The sequence below is a fragment of the Salmo trutta genome, chromosome 31, assembly GCF_901001165.1.
Source record: "Salmo trutta chromosome 31, fSalTru1.1, whole genome shotgun sequence".
NCBI classification, from domain to species: domain Eukaryota; kingdom Metazoa; phylum Chordata; class Actinopteri; order Salmoniformes; family Salmonidae; genus Salmo; species Salmo trutta.
This window is the reverse complement of record NC_042987.1, coordinates 414,286-429,891: the sequence shown is the minus strand read 5'-3', so window position 1 is coordinate 429,891 and position 15,606 is coordinate 414,286. Positions and strand designations below refer to the sequence as shown.

Here is a 15,606-nt window from a genome sequence, read left to right as displayed (position 1 = left end):
TGCGACAAAAAGAATAGCCAGGTGTGAAAGTATTTTTTATATTCTCACTCTTCACCATGTTTATTGTATCAACATTAACAAAAACAACAACAATTGGAATATTAACAGGTTTGAGCGGCATATAAACAACTTTTCATTACAATTTAAAATAAAAAATGTCTTCATTCGCTCACACATGCATACACACTTACAAAGTGAATGGAAATATATTATTTCATTAATACTTAGCACATACAGGTCAGGCATTTGCAACGTATTAATTATGGCCACCAAGTGGTTACTCAACTGCATCTAACTATACAACCGCAGATCAAAAATCTATACAATATTATTCAAGCATAGTCTAATTCAAGCACAGTATTTTTTCCATTCCATTTTCAAGATCATGCTAAATAATACAAAAATATTCCTCTTCTTCAACAGATAATGTCATATCGATATAAATACATTGTCATGTAATAATGCTCAGAAAATGCCTACGTTACAAAAGTTTTGGGTAAAAAAAAATCCTCTTTTACAACTGATTTCCAAACATATAACACCCTAAATAACCCAAGGAACACATTAAGTTTCGAGGGGAATGCTGCACAATTTTATAAAAACGACTATCTACAACACCTACAACCGCAACAACTGGTTGAGATTGTTGTAGTTTACAGTACTTCAAGAGACAAGAGGAAAATACCTCAGAATCTTACATTCCAAGGAATGATTTAACCCCTGTGGAGATAGGAAGAGAGAGATGAACATTAATAAATATTTAGTGTCTCAAATACTATTTACAGTGCATTTGGAAAGTATTCAGACCCCTTCCCTTTTTCCACATTATGTTAGGTTACAGCCTTATTCTAAAATTTATTAAATAAAAAATGTTCATCATCAATCTACACACAATACCCCATAATGACAAAGAAAAAACAGATTTTTAGAAATGTATTTATTTATTTAAATGTATTTAAAAAAAACATATACCTTATTTAAATTAGTATTCAGACCCTTTGCTATGAGACTCGAAATTAAGCTCAGGTGCATCCTGTTTCCATTGATCAATCTTGAGATGTTTCTACAACTTGATTCGAGTCCACCTGTGGTAAATTCAACTGATTGGACATGATTTGGAAAGCCACACACCTGCTATATAAGGTCCCACAGTTGACAGTGCATGTCAGAGCAAAAACCAAGCCGTGAGGTCGAAGGAATATTCCGTAGAGCTCCGAGACAGGATTGTGTCGAGGCACAGATCTGGGGAAGGGGTATCAAACAATCTCTGCAACATTGAAGGTCCCCAAGAACACAATGGTCTCCATCATTCTTAAATAGAAGTTCGGGAAACTGGTCAGGGAGGTGACCAAGAACCTGATGGTCACTCTGACAGAGCTTCAGAGTTCCTCTGTGGAGATGGGAAAACCTTTCAGAAGGACAACCATCTCTGCTGCAGCACTCCACCAATCAGGCCTTTATGGTAGAGTGGCCAGATGGAAGCCACTCCTCAGTAAAAGGCACATGACAGCCCACTTTGAGTTTTCCAAAAGGCACCTAAAGGACTCTCAGACCATGAGAAACAAGATTCTCTGGTCTGATAAAACCAAGATTGAACTCTTTGACCTGAATGCCAATCGTCACGTCTGGAGGAACCCTGGCACCATCCATACTGTGAAGCATGGTGGTGGCAGCATCATGTTGTGGGGATGCTTCTCAGCGGCAGGGACTGAGAGACTAGTCTGGACCTAGGGAAAGATGAATGGAGCAAAGTACAGAGAGATACTTGATGAAAACCTGCTCCAGAGCACTCAGGACCTCAGACTGGGAGGAAGGTTCACCTTCCAACAGGACAATGACCCTAAGCAGACAGCCAAGACAACACAGTAGTCGCTTCAGGACAAGTCTCTGAATGTCCTTGAGTGGCCCAGCCAGAGGCTGGACTTGAACCCGATTGAAATTTCTGGAGAGACCTGAAAATAGCTGTGCAGCGACACTCCCAATCCAACCTGACAGAGCTTGAGAGGATCTGCAGAGAAGAATGGGAGAAACTCCCCAAGTACAGGTGTGTCAAGCTTGTAGCATCATACCCAAGAAGACTTGAGGCTGTCATTGCTGCCAAAGGTGCTTCAACAAAGTACAAACAAAGAGTAAAGGGTCTGAATACTTAGGTGAATGTGATATTTCAGTTGTTTCTATTTAATACATTTTCAAGAATGTTTAAAAACCTGTTTTTGCTTTGTCATTATGGGGTATTGTGTGTAGATTGATGAGGAATTTTAAAAACAACTATTTAATCCATTTTAGAATAAGGCTGTAACGTAACAAAATGTGGAGAAAGTCAAGGGGTCTGAATACTTTCCGGATGCACTGTATGCTATTATACTAATTTTAATGCTATTACAATTATGAAACACATCTATATTTGCCATCCAGACTCTATTTTCTGCACTTACATGCCCTTTGGGATGGTAAAAACTATGCAGGGCTGAGACCTTGATATCTATGACATCATGGCCAATCCCAGAGAATATATAATTATATTGGCCAATCACAGAAAATACATGATATATTGGCCAATCACAGAGAATGTACGATATATTGGCCAAACACTGAGAATCTTACCTGGTTAGCCGACAGTTCCGTGTTTGAACCTGAGTACCTGTGTATGTGACATCACATCTCACCACATTGTTGGAATAGTCTGACTCTTGCACATGATAACTGGGGTTGACTGTGACCTAAGAAAATAAAGATTTGTGTAAACAACACTGCTTAGGTGAGATGGCCAAAGCACATACAGATCGGACTAGGCAAAAAAACAAAACTATTTAAAGTTAATCATTACCAAGCAGAGAGTTCCTGTTATAAGCTTAAGACAAATCAAATCAAATGTTTATTTGTCACATGCGATCCAGAGACAATGATCATACAATGTAGTTACCCTCAGGACGTAGTTTCCTGTAGGAACATCAGTAATGTCGATCCACTGACAGTCAATATTCGCAGCATATGTATCATGACATCCTGGACTCAGCCCCTGTTCAACACAAAACACAGTTATAGCAAAATGTGGATCATATTCACCTTTTGTTACATCAGTAGGGGCCGTAAGCACTTTGTGCAGAACCTGTGCCATACGTACCTGTGTATGGGCTGTAATTGTTGATTCACAAAATGGTATGATGTTGTGTTTGTAGTGCAGTTGTCACGTCCTGACCAGCAGATGGAGCTGTTGTAGTAGTTTGGGGGTCAGGACGTGGCAGTCTTGTGTGTGTGTTTGATTGTTCTGTGTGTCTTGTGACTCCTGATCAGGAACAGCTGGGGATCGTTGTTCCTGATTGGGAGTCATATATGTAGGAGTATGTTTGTCACTGGGGTTTGTGGGGAATTGTGGTGAGCACTGCTTTTTTTGGTTTAGCCTGCTACCCTGTCGTATCGTGAGTACTGTTCATTGTTTTGTTTATTGTTTTTTTCCAGTGGATACTTTACTTGTTTTGTTAATTAAAGAAACATGAGTGTCCACACTTCCGCTGCGCCTTGGTCCTCCTTTCAAATCCACGATGGATATTGTGACAGAATTCCCCACCAACACAGGACCAAGCAGCGGAAGAAGGCTGGCGAGGACTGGGAGACACGACGGGTAAGGGAGACCGAGAGGCACCCCCAAGAATTTTTTAGGGGGGGGCACAAGGGCTGTTTGACGGGGCAGGAGCTGCCCGCCAGTCAACAGTCGCCAGAGCTGCCCGCCAGTCAACAGTCATCAGATCTGCCCGCCAGTCAACAGTCGTCAGTGCTGCCCGCCAGTCAACAGTCACCAGAGCTGCCCGCCAGTCAACCATCACCAGAGCTGCCCGCCAGTCAACAGTCGTCAGAGCTGCCCGTCAGTCAACAGTCGTCAGAGCTGCCCGCCAGTCAACAGTCGTCAGAACTGCCGGAGTGGCCAGACTGCCCTGAACTGCCGGAGTGGCCAGACTGCCCCGAACTGCCGGAGTGGCCAGACTGCCCCGAACTGCCGGAGTGGCCAGACTGCCCCGAACTGCCGGAGTGGCCAGACTGCCCCGAACTGCCGGAGTGGCCAGACTGCCCTGAACTGCCGGAGTGGCCAGACTGCCCTGAACTGCCGGAGTGGCCAGACTGCCCCGAACTGCCGGAGTGGCCAGACTGCCCCGAACTGCCGGAGTGGCCAGACTGCCCCGAGCTGCCGGACTGCCCAGACTGTCCCGAGCTGCCGGACTGCCCAGACTGCCCCGAGCTGCCAGACTGCCCCGACAGCCAGGAACGACCTGCACCTGAGCCACCTCCAGGATAGGTGGGTTGGGGAGGGAGGGTGTAGCACAGTGCCGTCGGTGACGGCAGCCACCCTCCCTTCCCTCCCTTATTGTTTAAGGGTTAGTGTTTATGGGTTTTGTTGGGGATTTTGTTTGTTGGTGGTTTTTTTTGTTAGGTGCGTTCCGGGGTCTGCACCTTGAGGGGGGGGTACTGTCACGTCCTGACCAGCAGATGGAGCTGTTGTAGTAGTTTGGGGGTCAGGACGTGGCAGTCTTGTGTGTGTGTTTGATTGTTCTGTGTGTCTTGTGACTCCTGATCAGGAACAGCTGGGGATCGTTGTTCCTGATTGGGAGTCATATATGTAGGAGTATGTTTGTCACTGGGGTTTGTGGGGAATTGTGGTGAGCACTGCTTTTTTTGGTTTAGCCTGCTACCCTGTCGTATCGTGAGTACTGTTCATTGTTTTGTTTATTGTTTTTTTCCAGTGGATACTTTACTTGTTTTGTTAATTAAAGAAACATGAGTGTCCACACTTCCGCTGCGCCTTGGTCCTCCTTTCAAATCCACGATGGATATTGTGACAGAATTCCCCACCAACACAGGACCAAGCAGCGGAAGAAGGCTGGCGAGGACTGGGAGACACGACGGGTAAGGGAGACCGAGAGGCACCCCCAAGAATTTTTTAGGGGGGGGCACAAGGGCTGTTTGACGGGGCAGGAGCTGCCCGCCAGTCAACAGTCGCCAGAGCTGCCCGCCAGTCAACAGTCGTCAGATCTGCCCGCCAGTCAACAGTCGTCAGTGCTGCCCGCCAGTCAACAGTCACCAGAGCTGCCCGCCAGTCAACCATCACCAGAGCTGCCCGCCAGTCAACAGTCGTCAGAGCTGCCCGCCAGTCAACAGTCGTCAGAGCTGCCCGCCAGTCAACAGTCGTCAGAGCTGCCCGCCAGTCAACAGTCGTCAGAGCTGCCCGCCAGTCAACAGTCGTCAGAACTGCCGGAGTGGCCAGACTGCCCTGAACTGCCGGAGTGGCCAGACTGCCCTGAACTGCCGGAGTGGCCAGACTGCCCTGAACTGCCGGAGTGGCCAGACTGCCCTGAACTGCCGGAGTGGCCAGACTGCCCTGAACTGCCGGAGTGGCCAGACTGCCCCGAACTGCCGGAGTGGCCAGACTGCCCCGAACTGCCGGAGTGGCCAGACTGCCCCGAACTGCCGGAGTGGCCAGACTGCCCCGAACTGCCGGAGTGGCCAGACTGCCCCGAACTGCCGGAGTGGCCAGACTGCCCCGAACTGCCGGAGTGGCCAGACTGCCCCGAACTGCCGGAGTGGCCAGACTGCCCCGAACTGCCGGAGTGGCCAGACTGCCCCGAGCTGCCGGACTGCCCAGACTGCCCCGAGCTGCCGGACTGCCCAGACTGTCCCGAGCTGCCAGACTGCCCAGACTGCCCCGAGCTGCCAAACCGCCCCGAGCTGCCAGACTGCCCCGACAGCCAGGAACGACCTGCACCTGAGCCACCTCCAGGATAGGTGGGTTGGGGAGGGAGGGTGTAGCACAGTGCCGTCGGTGACGGCAGCCACCCTCCCTTCCCTCCCTTATTGTTTAAGGGTTAGTGTTTATGGGTTTTGTTGGGGATTTTGTTTGTTGGTGTTTTTTTTTTTTTAGGTGCATTCCGGGGTCTGCACCTTGAGGGGGGGTACTGTCACGTCCTGACCAGCAGATGGAGCTGTTGTAGTAGTTTGGGGGTCAGGACGTGGCAGTCTTGTGTGTGTGTTTGATTGTTCTGTGTGTCTTGTGACTCCTGATCAGGAACAGCTGGGGATCGTTGTTCGTGATTGGGAGTCATATATGTAGGAGTATGTTTGTCACTGGGGTTTGTGGGGAATTGTGGTGAGCACTGCTTTTTTTGGTTTAGCCTGCTACCCTGTCGTATCGTGAGTACTGTTCATTGTTTTGTTTATTTTTTTTTCCAGTGGATACTTTACTTGTTTTGTTAATTAAAGAAACATGAGTGTCCACACTTCCGCTGCGCCTTGGTCCTCCTTTCAAATCCACGATGGATATTGTGACAGCAGTACTCACCTGTGTATGTGCTGTGCATGCGTAGCGGCGTCTGAATCCAGCATCACAGCCCGTGTCCTCCAGACAAAAACTGGCCTTGTGTCCCTCTGCCACCTTCCTTCCTGTTGTGACCTCCAACAGATCATAGTTACTGAAGGCATCCATACTGTGGTAGTGTCTGGGGCAGGAGAAAGGAGGGAGTTTTTACATATATACCATCGTTGTGCAGTAAAACCATGAAAAGTAGTGCACCTAAGCTGAAATCTGGTGTTTAGAGGGTGTTTGAATGTAAACCCAATGTAACTGTTATGATACACAGAATGTATTTCAAAACAGAATGGATGTACTCTGAAACACCTAAAGTGGTTCTTCTTATTTTTAAGAAAGTGTTGTGAAAACACTATTTGGTGTTTCAGTTCATGTAAAAGGCAGGATCAAAACACAAACAGAATATTTTGGCAGACTGTGTCTCTCATTCAATCATTTATGCTATTGGTTTATAGCATACATATTGATTGATGATTTTCATGAAATATTTTGATTAACATTTTAAAGAAGACACTGGGTCTCCTGCTTGTCAAAACAACTCCCGAGTCCAATAAGCCAGTCTTCAGGACAAAATGGTTGTGCTTAACCACCCTTGTTACACTGAGCACATGGGGCCCGATTCAAATTTGAGATAAGTAGACTTAACATGGACTCAATGAAATATGGATTTAAGCCCATGTTAGATCAACTTATCTTAAGCCTGAATGGGGGGGGGGGGGGGGGGGGGGGGTGAAATTCCACCTTAATTTTTTCTGTGCTTTGTTTAGACATATTAAAAACAGGAGGAGAAAGAAAGGGAGTGAAAGTTGGACAGGCGGAAGTGGGAAATTAACCCTGACTGCTAGGGGAGTAAGACAACAGATTTCTTTGGAATTTGACCCACTCATCCACACAGCCATGTACTCTGTGAGGAACTTAGGCCCCAATATCAGAACCAAAATGTGAACTTCAAACATTGTGCTGCCGTACTATTCAGAATTCACCCAGTCTGATGCATGGAGGTGGAGAGAGGGCATACACGGCAGGTAGTGACCACTAGCAAACTCTATGGTCAAGTATAAGACGGCCTTCAAAAACTCAGACAGGTGAGAGCACACCAGACACGCAGATGAAACTCTCCAAAACAATCTAAGAAAGTATATAAATGAAAATGTGACTACAAAATGTTAGCACTAGTGATGGGAAACTGAGGCTTTCTGAAGGCTTCTGCACTTTCACCAAATTGTGAAAAAACTGGTCATTACTCTGAACTTCATTATCTGTTCACAATGCACATTAGTGACATCTGCTGGTCAGCAATAAATAGCAGCATGTGATTATCAGAGACACTTTTTACTCCTCTGTTTTCATGAAAACTTCTTCACTTAGGGCCCCCAAAAGGCGAGGACTGGCTCTGATTGCATGTGTGGGTATGGATTTGGGTACGTAGACCCGTGAGCCACTGTGACACCACATGATAAGTTCGGATTTTGTGGCCCCCACCCCCATCAAACTTGCCCATCCTGGCATTAGCATAATGGATGACTGGTAGATCATATTGAGCCATGGGCTGGTTAGTATATGTGCTAACAAGTTTTGTATAAGTGCTACTGCTAACATTAGCAGTCATTAGGCAGGTTTCCATTGACCCAGGTTTATTCGACTAAATAAATAAAGAAATTATGATTGCTGAATAATTTTGAAGGTACGGAGGGGCATGTGATGTCATCACATTACTATAAAGCTCCACTCCACATTTAATTTGAAATGCATACTGCTTTCTAAATCAATTTTTCCACTATAAAAATGTTTCTTTGCAGGATAAGGATTGTCAAGACTTCAAGAATGCCTGAATTGCTTCACCTTGCTTTTCTGGCTGGCTGTATGCACGTTTCACCATCCAATTATTTCAGATTTACAGTTGCGTAAGTTTCACCATTGCACGGGCCCTGGCGATACGTTGGCACGTGGGAATGATTAGAATATAGCAAATATTTGTCAAATCTTATATTCTTTCCATGCTGGCTTTTGCGGGTTATCTGAGACATGAAACAGATAGTTGGGAGGGCATACAGGATCTCGGGAATGTATTAATTAATGTGCAAATACTCTAAGTGGATAATGGAAACACTCCAACCACTTTGTTTTTATTCAACACACTTTTTTGGGGGTGTGACACCATTATGCCCAACAGTTTTTATTGACACAAGACAGTTCAATGGAAACGCACCGTAGCAGGCAATTGTCGCATCTGTTTGTCAACTTTTGAAATGTCGACAAAAAATCATTGTAAAAGTTAATGGAAACATAGCTACTGCCTGTATTTCTTTTCCATGAATGTTAAATATAATGTCATATTTCCAGTGATTTTGAAGAATATTGAAGAATACATGTTTACACCTACAGTTTAGGCACAATGATTAAGAAACTACACAAGACAAACAAAACGATCACAGATAACACAACAAATACAGCAGCAGATTGTTACATTTACACATAGGTTATTCCCCTAACAGCACAAGAACTTGCATTGCCTGTCAGGAGTGACTAATTCCTATGGAATGAGGGAGACCTGAGACCAATGGAGCTCGTTCTTTCTACTTCATATATGCAATTTACTTGGATTTACTTACTGGTGACAGCTGTGCCATTCCCACTGGTGTCTTGGTTTGACCGGAAGGAAGTCAGTGGTGCCTTGGTTCTTGACCTTCTGGGGGAAGCGGAGCAGTACTCTGTAGTCTATGTCCCTGGCTGTGCTCGCTGACCTGGGAGAGACCACATATGGAAAGATACATTAACTGTCATCCTATCAGATCATGTAAACATTTGCAATGGTCAAAAGTAGTACATTTTACGTGTATTGGCTGTAGAAAACAACAGTAGCTAAGTGAGATCCTCTTTGTTGCTTATTGAGTCACAAATTACCAATTGAAGGCATTATTTACATTAACCACACATAACTGCAGGAATTTAAGAGACAATGGGATAATGTAGATTTTTTTCTGAAAGTGTATGTATTGTGGATTAAGAGATAAACAGAACATATAATATATAAAAAAAAGGCACACAAAGCCAGTTGCATAGGCACTTATAACTTACCTCGCCAAACAGTTCTCCTCAGCTGCACAGCGCAGCGAGTACATCTGCATCCGCTGGATGTAGGCACCAGCCTGGATGGAATACGGGTCTGGGACGAGGTCTGGGAGCCCTTGGGAATGATATAAGGCATTAAATATGGCTTTATAATCGCTTATAACGATTGCACCAGGAACATTTAAAATTCTACACATGCGACCATTAGCATACTCACCATTCTGGAAATATCTGGTTCCGTATCCAGTGCCAGGAGCTGGCGCCGGGGGACGCCGCGTGCGCACTACCGGCGTTCTGCCTCTGGAGGGGTACATGTAGAAAACGGAATTCCGGTGGTTTTTAAAAGGGTTCCTAGGGTCGTCCGAGACCATGTCCTCGCCGTTACTCGCTGCCTCAATCGACGTCTCAGCACTGTTATCGGGTCTGGGTACTGGAGGAGCATCCCTGTCGTTGGGGACTACATAACCTGAGTTGGAATGTTCCGTTTGTGCGGTTTGCCTGGAGATGGATGCTCCCGGCTCAGCGCGTATCTGTTGGTATTCTCCGCCCGGCACAAGCACTGCCTCGATTCCCCGGGGTGGAGAGGCATGAACCCCCGAGCGAGCATCCCCGGTAGCATCCTGGGTGACTGGCGTTCCTCTCCTCGGTATCCCGCTACCGGAGAACTCGGGGAGCAGCGCGGGGACTGATGCGTTGACTCGGTATGTGTACTCTGGAGAGTAGCGCCTTGCGCCAGGGGACCCCGCCACTCCCGTTCTGTATGGAACCTCAGGTTGCTGTCTGGCGCCTGAGTGCCGCCGAGCGTTGGGCACCACGTACTGCCCATTGGCATGTCCCCGAGCTACAGATCCAGGATCTAGAACATTGTTGGTTTGGTCCCGTAAATGTTCCGCGCCTAAATTCGATTCCACTCGTCCAGATCTTATGTGAGCCACTCTGCCTTCCCGCGTTCCGAGCTGCGTCTGGCCGGTGCCATCCCTCCTAGTGCTCACGTATACCGTGGACTGGCTCCTCGGGCGCGCCAGTGGTTGATACTCTGACCCGGTGCTCATTAGACTGTACACCTGACCGTTATTTTCCCACTGAATCCTCTGCCGCCAAGGCCCCACTCGCTCACGCGGTGGCTGCTGCTGTCCAGTAATAAGATGAGCCAGTCCTTGGAGGAGGTAAAATAGTAAAACCGACCATTTCGCCATAACTGTTAATTTAAACGTACTAAACCCTCTCTAAAATCCACTACGACATTAAACAATAGGCCTGCTCTATGACATGTAGGCCTATTTTGCAGAGAATAGGTTAAGGTGGGTCTGTGGAGTAGATCAAAGTTCTGAGGAGGAGCGCGCGCACTATCCGTTTTAATGAGTAGGCCTACGCAGCATAGCCTAGCAGTTTTCTCTGCGTGCGGCGCTATTGACAGTTGGAGAGAACAGGAAAATTGGAATTCTCAGACATTTTATGAAAATGGGCTAGTTTATTTACGCATGCACAGAAAGCCTGAGGTTCGAGAGAAACGCTTTAACTCTTTCCTTACTGTGAAGTTCAGTTACACAAGGCGTATACTGTACTGTAGCTTACACAAGCATTGAGTTTACTCAGAGAACTTTACGCAGCGGTGTCGTTTGGGGTCATCTGAATAGTAACGTCCATTTTTTGTGTTTCTCATTATCAATTTGGGCAATATTTCAATAAAATGGATACAAATACAAGGAAGTGTTTTATGTGTCACTGATTTCCGCATTTTAATACATTTGGCAAATGTTTTTCGTAAAAATGATCAAATAGCTAGCTACCCATTATAAGAAATAAGAATTGCAATCAACAACATACAAGTTTGTAATTACTGTCCCTCTCTTCTAAAGTAAGAAATATAAATTGTTAAATCTCATTACCACATGCTAAAGAATGAAAATTGCTTGAGGAGAGACTAGGCCTATCTATTAAATTACAACTTCCTTGCTTTTATACACTATACCTTTCTTCAATGAATATTGGTTGTTCAATCATAAAATAGGCCTAACCAAGTTGTCTACATATATTTCATTGTGAACAACACTGTGGGCTAATATACATATCCAAGTGCTGACATTTCTAAACCCTCTCTCATCCCTCTGTCTGTCTGTACACACGAACAAGCCCTGGTATGGGAGAGCAGGCCATGGGGTGGCAGTGTAAATCTGTGTTTGAGACACTTGTCAGGACATGCTGTCACAGAGTTTCTGTTAGGCTACAATGTCCAGTTGCATTGAAACATTGTCACAATTCGACCTTGGACTTTCCATATTGCTATTCATAATACAGCGTCTAATGACACATGAAGTTAATATTGAAATGGAATCAAATCAATCACACATATTCTGAGCAATTTTGCTTGAGGCAGACATTTTCACTACAATGATACAGTTGATACTGGGGTCTGTGGACACATTCTTATGCGGAAAATATTTTGATATGGTAGGCTACATCAGATCAATTGAATCGAATATCTCCTACAAAATGTGATTATTGGTCAGTTGGCACCTTGGAGAGACCAGGAGAAGTCAGTGTGTGAACGCATGCGTAAGGGCATTTTATAGGCTGCTGGCCCAATAGCATGCTTTCTGGCAAAATAAATATTTTGCAAAATGTGCAGCTGAGGAGAACAGTTTGGCGAGGTAAGCTGTAGGTGTCCATGCAACTGGCTTTGTGTGCTATTTTTTCACAGTATATGTTCTTTATATATCTTCATCCACAATACATACATTTTCAGAAATAATTTCTGCATTATCCCATTGTCTCGTAGATTCAGAGTGTTTAATCGTCACATGTACAGGGTTGCAGGTGTGATTGCAGGGTACAGTGAAAATCAGGACTTAAGTTAAATAAAATAATGAAAATATCAATAAAAAAATGGCACTATATACATCATAACAACTGCAGCAGCGATTAATAATTAAATGCCATTGGGGTGGAGGCAGAATAAAGACTGTTGAGGGGTGGGGGGGTGGGAGGGAGGGATGACCATAAGGGAAGCAGCATGACCAGTGAGGGGGTGTGGTGACCAAGTGAAATAAAAATTATGTTGTTGGGGTGGGGGCAGAGTAAAAGTCCAGTGGGAGGGATATCCATATGGAGAGCAGCAGGTAAGGTAAGTGACCGTTGAGGGGGTGGGGTGAAGGGGGTGAGGTGGGGGGGTGGTGTCCATAGGGGGAGTAGCAGGGGTGGACAGGTAGCTGACTAGTGGTGGCTAATCAGCTGCCTGATGGTCTGAAAATAGAAGCAATTGGCCAGTCTTCCAGTTTTTGCCATGATGCTTCTGTACTGCCCATGTTTGAGTGATTGAAGCTGGGAGAACAGGACATGGTTTAAATGGGGACAGGACGAATTGCATTATCCTGATTTTCAAGAATCGCTGTCATGCCTTCTTCACCACTGTGTCCGTGTGGTTAGACCATTTCAAGTTCTCTGAGATGTGTATGCGAATTTGAAGTTACTGACCATCTCTTCGGCCAACACAATATCACACTCAATTTGTGCAAATATGTACAAAAAGTATTTCAGCAGATTTCGTGCATTTTTGTGTGGCTTAATTCATGTGAAAAGACACACATTTCTGTGTGACTTCATTCATGGGAAACTACATTTTTGTGAGGCAAACTTCAGAACAGTCTCTTGAAAGTTATTATAGCAATGCATGATGGGCAATGGTGTTCTACACTGCCTTTTTTTAACTTAGTTTTTGTATTTATTAATGCCAATGCAGTTTTCTATGCTTGTTTTTGCTTAATACTTTGGGATACTGGTGCACTTGTAGTCAGAAAGGCCATTTTTTTCGTGTAGGTAACACTAGGCCTAGACGATTTTCTTCATAACACATTTCATATTTTGTTGTGCCTAGATTACACCATTTTCTTCATAATGCATTTAACACAAGGCTCCACTTTTTCATGTACATTACACCATTTCTTTCATAATGAATTTCATACAAGGCTATGTCGAATTTTATGAGGGTTGCCAGATTGGATAAAAATAAATTTTTTATTAAAAAAAATTGTGGGTATTATTGAAAGTTGGGGAATGGGGATAAATTTTTATGATGGGAAATTATAACACACACACACACACACACACACACACACACACACACACACACACACACACACACACACACACACACACACACACACACACACACACACACACACACACACACACACACACACACACACACAAACACTTACACACACTCACTTTGTTTGAAATGTATTCATTTTATAGGTCTCGTGTGGCTCAGTTGGTAGAGCATGGTGTTTGCAACGCTAGGGTTGTGGGTTCGATTCCCACGGAGGACCAGTACGGATTTTTTTTTTAATGAATTGTATGCATTCACTACTGTAAGTCGCTCTGGATAAGAGCGTCTACTAAAATGTAAATGTATAGTCAACTTTTGTACGAATAGTTTTTTTATAAAATATTTGTATCTAGTTGTCACATATTCATTATCTTTGTAGTTTGCGAGCTTCAATAATGACTAACAGGATTAAGTAGTTGTAAATCTCTGCTTGATTTAGCTTTTGGTATATTTGGCATTTTAATACATATTCTGTATTTCCACTGAAGAAAGCAGTAATTAATCAACACACTACTTCAAGGATTTTTCTTTATTTTTTACTATTTTCTACATTGTAGAATAACAGTGAAGACATCAAAACTATGAAATAACACATGGAATCATGTAGTAACCAAAAAAGTGTTCAACAAATCAAAATATATTTTAGATTTTAGATTATTCAAAGTAGCCTTGATGACAGCTTTGCACACTTTTGGCATTCTCTCAATCAGCTATACCTGGAATTCTTTTCCAACAGTCTTGAAGGAGGTCTCAATATATGTGACCCAGGAGAGCCGTTTGAACATAAAACAGTTTTTTTTCAATAACAAACTTTTATTCCATCTGTAAATACGAATTAAGTTCTTAAATTACGAGCCTAGTTGGTTTAGCCAAAGAAAAAGTCAGGAACCTTCCCGCTAGCCATGATTGGCTGAGATAATGAGTGGGCTAGACATGCCGATAGATGAGTTTCAAATTGGTCTGCGGTGTAGCATGTTGTGTCTGTAAAATGAGCTGCTCGTTATGCATATATAATCCTTTCTACTGCAGGTTTTTCGAAATATATAACGTTAGCCATGGAGAACTACAAATATGTTGCTCCTCCTCTCAATAACATTGTTGCCTTGAATTTATCAGGCACTATCGACAAAGGTCAGTTGGAAAAAGTTGTGATGGACTACTTTCTGGAAGACGATCATGCCATGCGGATTCTCTCTGACTCTGAAAATAAATCAGATTATGAGGAAATCCCTTATTTAGGTAAAAACATTTTCATTGAAGATGACATTGTAGAGTTTTCTGATGACAGTGATAGGGAAGAAACAGCGATCAACAGTTTTGTCACGGAAGAAGTTGACTGAGTTTTTAAATCAGTGGAATGTCTGGTAGAAGCAGAGTATGATAAGGAGATTAGTAGAATTCTGCCATTTGATTGCAAATGCATAGGGAGTCGAACAGAGGCTGTTGTATAAAACACGTCTCCGGATTACATCTTCAAACTAAGGACAACCATGGCATCCATGACAGAGAGGGAGAAAGATCTGATGATTCTTATGGGTCAGTGTGAACCAGAGTGACTTGACGCAACGGGCCAAGCAAGCTGTGCAAACTAAATGGAAACGACACAGGACGTCTTATTTAATGAAAGGGGTTGCAGTCTGCCGTGAAGCCTTCATCCATGTATATGGGTAAGAGCCTAGCTACAGTTTCAGATATTATACATTTCTAATTTTGTCAGAAAGTTGTTTTCATGGCAAGTTAAAGCTTGCTGTTAGCTAGCTAGCTGAAGTTCGATGGCTGTCTTGCTAGCTAACATTGAACCTATTTGGATAACTTTAGTTAGTTTAGTGACAATCGGTTTGTATTGCTAGTACTCTATGGATTGGGATTATTGTTAATTGTTTAGCTAGCTAGCTAACGTTAATGTTACATGTCTAAACAAAAGACCCCAAGTTAAAGCTTGCTGTTAGCTAGGCTTGCAAGCTAACATTACGTGTATGAACTGTGTGTAGTGATGTTATATCAGAATGCCATTTTGCATCTATTGTATAATAATACTAGCAAATATTTGTATCTGGAATTTGTCTTTCAG

General features: G+C 44.0%; 1 protein-coding gene across 1 annotated transcript; it reads right to left on the bottom strand.

Moving 5' to 3' along the window:
• Window positions 1-32: 32 nt before the first annotated feature.
• LOC115169282 (protein-lysine 6-oxidase-like) lies at window positions 33-10,865 on the bottom strand. Its single transcript, XM_029724739.1, has 7 exons — window positions 9,645-10,865; window positions 9,434-9,542; window positions 8,968-9,099; window positions 6,329-6,485; window positions 2,924-3,019; window positions 2,605-2,720; window positions 33-720 (listed from the first exon to the last, which is right to left on the bottom strand). Exons 1-7 carry the CDS (start codon window positions 10,621-10,623, stop codon window positions 714-716), a joined length of 1,596 nt encoding a protein of 531 aa, XP_029580599.1. The 5' UTR covers window positions 10,624-10,865; the 3' UTR covers window positions 33-713.
• Between the last annotated feature and the right edge of the window lie 4,741 nt (window positions 10,866-15,606).

Coding starts and splice junctions, on each gene's coding strand:
- LOC115169282 (XM_029724739.1), bottom strand. CDS start 10,623: ATGGCGAAATGGTCGGTTTTACTATTTTACCTCCTCCAAGGACTGGCT. Junction 9,100..9,433: donor GAGGAGAACTGTTTGGCGAG/GTAAGTTATAAG, acceptor GGTCTCTCCCAG/GTCAGCGAGCACAGCCAGGG. Junction 3,020..6,328: donor CATGCACAGCACATACACAG/GTGAGTACTGCT, acceptor TGTGTTGAACAG/GGGCTGAGTCCAGGATGTCA.